The sequence below is a fragment of the Nerophis lumbriciformis genome, linkage group LG30, assembly GCF_033978685.3.
Source record: "Nerophis lumbriciformis linkage group LG30, RoL_Nlum_v2.1, whole genome shotgun sequence".
Taxonomy (NCBI): Eukaryota; Metazoa; Chordata; class Actinopteri; order Syngnathiformes; family Syngnathidae; genus Nerophis; species Nerophis lumbriciformis.
This window is the reverse complement of record NC_084577.2, coordinates 9,715,527-9,722,586: the sequence shown is the minus strand read 5'-3', so window position 1 is coordinate 9,722,586 and position 7,060 is coordinate 9,715,527. Positions and strand designations below refer to the sequence as shown.

At 37.5% G+C, this 7,060-nt stretch overlaps 1 protein-coding gene across 1 annotated transcript in view; it reads right to left on the bottom strand.

Annotated features, from left to right (window-relative positions):
* nlk2 (nemo-like kinase, type 2) overlaps positions 1 to 7,060 on the bottom strand; it is a 77,075-nt gene that overhangs the window by 27,585 nt on the left and 42,430 nt on the right. Inside the window, exons 5-7 of the mRNA XM_061925511.1 lie at positions 6,253 to 6,338; positions 5,271 to 5,480; positions 1,555 to 1,656 (exon numbers count right to left, since the gene is read on the bottom strand). Of these exons, the coding sequence (XP_061781495.1) occupies positions 1,555 to 1,656; positions 5,271 to 5,480; positions 6,253 to 6,338 (398 nt within the window). The remainder of the gene's footprint in view (positions 1 to 1,554; positions 1,657 to 5,270; positions 5,481 to 6,252; positions 6,339 to 7,060) is intronic.

Below are 7,060 nucleotides of genomic sequence, written 5' to 3'. Positions count from 1 at the left end.
TTAACATTTTAGTTAAATGCAAGTTGTGTCTTGGATCAAAGATCCTATCTACTGCCCAAAACAGCAATTCGAATCCAAGTAAAGAGAGACAGACTCCGATGCCACTTCCCCTCCACCACCACCACTTAAGGATTAACTCTGCTCATCATTCATCACTGAAGGTACACACACTCTGTCAATTCTCTTATCTACTCTTTCATTCTAGACTTCTAGAGTGTTTGATTGTCACATCACTCTAAATGTATAGACTATAAAGTTCACAAACATAAAGAGGGATGCTAGTGGGCCAGACCAATCTTTCCTTTTCTCTAAACTAAAACATGATTTTGTTTCTGAATTCCTTGAGAAAAAAACGCCTGGTTAGGCTTTGTGTATGTAGTGTGTGCCTTCCTTGCTTTACAGATATGTTGTTATTCTGTTTGTTACTTATGTATATGTTGCAGCTATTTAAAATACTTTTGTTAATTTGTTCTGGCCTGAAATAAATTGGCCCTTTGAAACATATCTTTGTCTTTGTGTGTTGTATGCAGACCACATTGCTTAGCAGAGTTCAGTGATGCAAATGCATGCCAAGTTGATCAACAGATTGTATTATTCTCCAGTGCAATAACAGTACTGAAATGAAGGCTAAAAGGGCATTAATGGGAGCTTTAAAAAAAAAAGAAGAAAAAAAGAAGTAACTAGTTACTTTTCATAGTAACGCATTACTTTTTGGTGTAAGTAACTGAGTTAGTAACAGTTACTTTTGAAATAAAGTAACTGTAACTAGTTACTGGTTTTCAGTAACTAACCCAACACTGTAAATCAGATATATATGATAACACCTTTAATATAGAGGCAACTTGTTTTTCCACTCTACTTGTACTTAAAAGTCAAAACATAACTACGGCGATGAAGTTCCGCCACAGATTAATTGCTGTAATGTTATGCTGACAATATAGTCAAATTATTATTATTAGGAACTCATTTTGTGCATTTGTTCATTAATCACTATTACACCCAGGGCCAAAACAAAATAAAGAATATGTAAATAAAGTCACTTTTATATTGATAAAGCTTCATTTGCTTCCATTGCATATAGGATCAAAATCTATTTCATATGACACATTCACCATTTAACATGTGTGTTGCCTTTTTTCCAGCATGTCTGCAAAAAATGTGTACGGTACATACAAAGTTTGCAAACTGGTGGGCACATTCTCATGTGAGGTTGTGCTGTTATAAATCTCATACTTTGTGTGGGAAACCCCGTACTAATCATTTCGGCCTGTTTTGTGCGTCCGCAAGCCCCATCAATGTGGCGCTAGACATTTATGGTACAGTAGATTTATTGTAAACAAGAGAGACAATGCAAAAATAAAACTAAAGTAAACCATTAGTAACACACTGTGTTGTAATGAACCTGTACTGTTGTAATGTACATGTACCTGTTGTAATGTACATGTACCTGCCATGTCCCCCCTGATCAAATCATCTTGTAAATCCAAAAGTCGTCAGTAAAATAATAGTTATGTGACAACTCAACATGAAATACAATATAACTGCAGTATTTACCTGTTTGCTTGGTCCTCTGAGAATGTGCGCACGAGCACCTTCACATGCTGTCCTCATTGCCTCCATAGAGGGAGTTCCCAACAGATCAGTGATCAAATCCAGCTAGAGATGGACAAAAATACAACAATTACATACTTGATATACAGAATAACCTGCATGTATTCAAAATATTAAACTAATATAAATAAACATAAAACACATTCTGTGATTGTGTTTTGTAGACACTGTTGTATAAGCCTTTTCAATTATCTTTAAAATGACACTCCATTCGAAAAGAAACATTTACACTAAACCCAAATATAAATGCAACACAATGTGCACAAACTACCTATTCCTCTCAATCTGTCTGAATTTGTGTTAGCACTTTTTTTTTTCTTTTAAAAACAGCCTGAAGCACATTTATTTGCACTTGTTTTATTTGTGCATTAATCTATTTGATATAATAATGGCTGTGTGAATTTGCTGGATATTGGCATCAATGATCAATTATGCAATTGTGTACAGCTCCTTGCAACATGGGGCTGTACATTATCATGCTGCAACATGAGGTGATGGTTATGGATCATTGGCACAACAATGGGCCTCAGGATGTAATCAAAGTATCTCTGTGCATTCAAAATGCCCAATATTTTTGCCCATACCGTAACACAACCACCACTATAGGAAACTCAATCCACAACTGCTCACCCACACAACACAATAAAGGGTGAACGGTTAAAATTGGGATTTATCCATGAATAGAACATCTTTCCAAAGGGTAGGATGCCATGGGACGTGAGCATTTCGACTAACTGTAGTGTAGTCAGGTCCAGATCCCAATGATGACGACGAGCAAGCAGACTAAGAATAAGGAATACACTATTAAAATACACTATTTTCATTCATTGTTGAAAATATATCCAAACAAACAGGTTTGTCTTTAAAGTAAATAAACAATTACTCAATTTACCATTGTTACCAAAACACAATTTTCAAAATCAACTTTGCTTTCACACCCATCTAAAATACATGGAGCAACAGCAGAGCAATACCAGTGCATCTCTGTCCCACTGAGCAGGACCAGTTACAAGCTCTGCTGGTGGCGGGTAATAATAACAATAATTTTTAGCTTTATACTTTAGAAATTGTATTTATTGGAAATTCATCCAAGGGATAAATCCCTGTTTTCAATGTTACCTATGCAACCCCGTGCCACCAGTTGCTCATGTCTACTGTACCATAGGAAGTACCACAGATGTCTTGATTCACAATTTGCAGTCATCTTAAACCCCCATTGGGGGTATACACACAAACACACACACAAACAAGTTCGTTGTAAAGTCTGCTTTGAGTGCAGCTTAATACAGTGTTGTTTGTATAAGTCAAAATGATGCCGCACCATAAAGGCACAGTGACAGCACGGCGACTTGACGACAGAAGTACTGTTGTATTTCTGTGTTCCCCACTCCTGTGTTTGCATTCTGTATCGCCAGTGTGCGTAGTGGAGACTATGTTCCATAAATACTAGGGATAGTAACGCGTTAAATATAAATGTCAATAACGGCACAAATTTTTTTAACGGGCGATTAACGCAAACACTTCCTTTTTGACCCTGCTGCCGTGCCGTAGCTGGGGGGACTTGGCTGCAGTTCACTTGTTACTGATGAGCCAAAAGCGAGCAGAAATGGACAAAGGAAAGTCTACCTTAAAGGAAATATCAGGTTCAAAGCCATGGCAAGTTTTTATCCCGACAAGAAAGGACTATGTTTCGCCATGAGAAGAGGCGACATCCCTGCAGCAAACGCCTGCTGCGTGCATCGTTCAGAGGTGGGTGGTGCTTTACTTCCGTGTTCAGATTACGGGTAAGGTGCAGTGATAACAAAACATTTAGATTGTTACTGTGACTGCTTTAGTAAATAAGATGACACAAAAGCTCAACAGAAATGAAAGATGGTCTTCAGGATGTTGAAATGAGACTTTTTCTACTGAAAACAGTCAATCTGACATCAAAACATGTGAAGACAATTTCTCAAACCAATCACACACTTTTCCGGCTTCAAACTAAAAGCGGTTTAATAGATTTCTCCTTAATGTACGGGCTTAATTTTAGCCGCCACACCTAACAAAATAAAGTAATATAATGTATTGTAGCATCCAAAAGAAAACAAACACAGTCTGATGCTCTTTTTAGCTTTTATGGCCAATTTTATGCTAACATCGGGCCCAATTCCAGCAAGTACTTCCTCCGTGCAACACGTCTGCTTCCGTTCTTCAGTCCTACACACAACACTTGTTCATTCTCCGCCGACAAGGTGTGTTCGAAGACCATGGGAAAATGACCACCATAACACATTAACATACACCAGCATGCTCTTCGTCACGGACATGGCGACAGAATCTAAACAGAGTCTCGAAACACGAATACAGTTACCAAAAACACCAAAAATAGATGCTAGATTTGTTGCCAAGCGTTTTTATTACAGAAAAAGTGAGGAGAAAAAAGATTGGAGAAATCTCAAAAAAAAAAAATATATATATATATATATGTTCTAAACTTAGTACATTGTACAATAAGCAGCAACAATTTAAAAATAGAACAAAACGATATTATGTAAGAAAAATATATATGTTAATACTATACTAATAACATATTTGTTTTAAATGTATAATCCGGTCCCTTTTTAAAGAATATATACAAAGACATGCACCTGGGGATAGGTTGATTGGCAACACTAAATTGGCCCTAGTGTGAGAATGTGAGTGTGAATGTTGTTTGTCTATCTGTGTTAGCCCTGTGATGAGGTGGCGACTTGTCCAGGGTGTACCCCATCTTCCGCCCGAATGCAGCTGAGATAGGTTCCAGCGACCCCCCGCGAACCCGAAAAGGACAAGCGGTGGAAAATGGATGGATGGATGGATATACATCATAGCATATAATGCGATGATGTCATATTGACCACGCCCCTACCGCCACAGGTATTTTGGCAATTTAGGGGAAACCCTGACATTAACAAAATAAAAATGTCTTACATTATGATCATGCTTTGTCAGATATGTTTTGTAATGTTATTTTGTGATATTTGCATCTAATGAAATGCTAGTACATCAGTTGAGGAATTTGGGGGTGAGTGGGGTTGGAGGGGGATTTTTCTGGCTGGCTGAAATATTATGTAAATTATTTTATAACATGTTCTGGTCGAGTCTTCAATTACAAAATGATTAGCAGGCTCAATATTACATTTTATTAATTAATAGAAGGTTAAAATATTTTCATACAGCAATATGAAGCCACCCCCCTGAAAATTATCTGACTAGGGTACACTTATTAATGATGAAAAATTATACCTATCTGCGATTAATCGCGATTAATTCTGAGTTAACTATGAACAATCCGATTACTCGCCATTAAATATTTTAATCGTTTGACAGACCTAATAAATACCAATGCAGACAGTGCTACTGTAGAATAAATGCAGTATCTGATTACTTGCAAAACACAGTGCACAGTAGTGCTTAAGTATCTCTTATAATAAAATAAAACCTTTGATTAGCTTTAGAGTGCATCTCTCCAATTGGGCCATGGGCTTGTCTATTTTACATTGGGCTCGATCGTGTGACCTGTGTACCAGTGCACTCACACCTTTTCAATTAAAATTGATTTTGGTTATTTTTTTACGCCCCAGTAGTAAGCCTTATATATACAAAATTGCTGCACTTGTTCCTAACTATTTTTTTACCTGCTGTATAGGACTTTGGGCTTGGAAGAGAATTCGTCGCCCTAGCAGCTCAGCGAAGATACAGCCCACAGACCAGATATCAATGGAGTTGGCGTAGTGGCGGCTCCCCATTAGGATCTCGGGGGCTCTATAGTATTGAGTCACCACTTCCTGAGTCATGTGCCGCGACTCATCGGTTTCCTCTACCCTGGCCAGGCCAAAATCACAAATCTGAAATAAAGTCATTTAAATGTCACTTCCTGTTTAGTTTTATATACAGTTGTGGTCAAAAGTTTACATACACTTGTAAAGAACATAATGTCATGGCACACGTCAAAAGTGGTAAAGGAATGTCTAAATCAGGCTACAATTAAGGTTTTAGAATGGCCTTCCCAAAGTCCTGACTGTGTGGAAACAAGTCCATGTCAGAAAACCAACAATTTTGTCAAGAGGAGTGGTCAAAAATTCAACCAGAAGCTTGCCAGAAGCTTGTGGATGGCTACTAAAAGTGCCGTATTGCAGTGAAACTTTCCAAGGGACATGTAACCAAATATTAACATTGCTGTATGCATACTTTTGACCCAGCAGATTTGGTCACATTTTCAGTAGACCCATAATAAATTCATAAAAGAACCAAACTTCATTAACATTTTTTGTGACCAACAAATATGTGCTCCAATCACTCTATCACAAAAAAATTGTAGAAATTATTGGAAACTCAAGACAGCCATGACATTATGTTCTTTACAAGTGTATGTAAACTTTTGACCACGACTGTACATTGGTAACAATGTTCGCATAGCTGTAGCTGGTAAAGTAAAAACTTCCTACACCATTAGATGTAGGAAAGTGAAGAGAGCCCAATAGCATCAATAAAATGCACCACCCAAATAAAACTAAGGACTGAATCAGAGACTTGATAATAACAATATAAAAATAATTTAAGAGCTACAAAACAAATAACTAACAATGGCATGCGAGTGATGAGTGTATGTCTACGCACCTTTAGTACACAGTTGCTGTTGACCAAGAGGTTGCCTGGTTTAATATCTCGATGAAGGATGCCAGCAGAATGAAGGTATTTAAGTCCTGGTCATGGTAGTTGTGGCGGATGACAAAAATGAAATGTTTTTACATATTTTCTGATTATATTGACTGAATGATTTGCAGTAGTCCAAAGTACTATCAAAGGGCTGCACAAAAAAATAATGGATTTACACTAACATGCAATCTAATTTCTAAATTGACCTTTTTTTTTTTCATTGTACACAAGGACTCACGCTGCACTTTTGTGACATTTTCTTTTCGCTCTTCCCTTTTGCCCCAGTGGTTCTTCCCGCTGACGGCCAATACCACCTGTCAGGCTCATTATGGATGGTTTTTATTGGAATTTATATCAATTAAGTCCCCTGTCAACTGTCCTTCCTAAGCCTCTTATGCGGTAAGAAAGTCCACTGGAAGTTTCTTTAAAACTGAACATGATAATGAGGAGTCTTATAATAATGAGCACATCCTGCTCCTGATCACCCTCAAAATTTAAACACTTTGGCCCTCACGTACAAAAACCTGTCATAAGCCCCTTTTCAAGGCAAAGTGTAGATGTATCAAGATTGACGTTGCCGTGGAAATCTGCGGTGCCTCACGCCAACATCATGCTTCAAATACGCACATTTCTACAGGGTGTGGACACTTAAAGAGGAACTTCACTTTTTTTTTTTTTTTAAATGTGCCTATAATTCACAATCCTTACACATTTTGTTGTCACACAAATTATATTCATATTGGGGGTGATAAGAGTCACCCACCTCTTC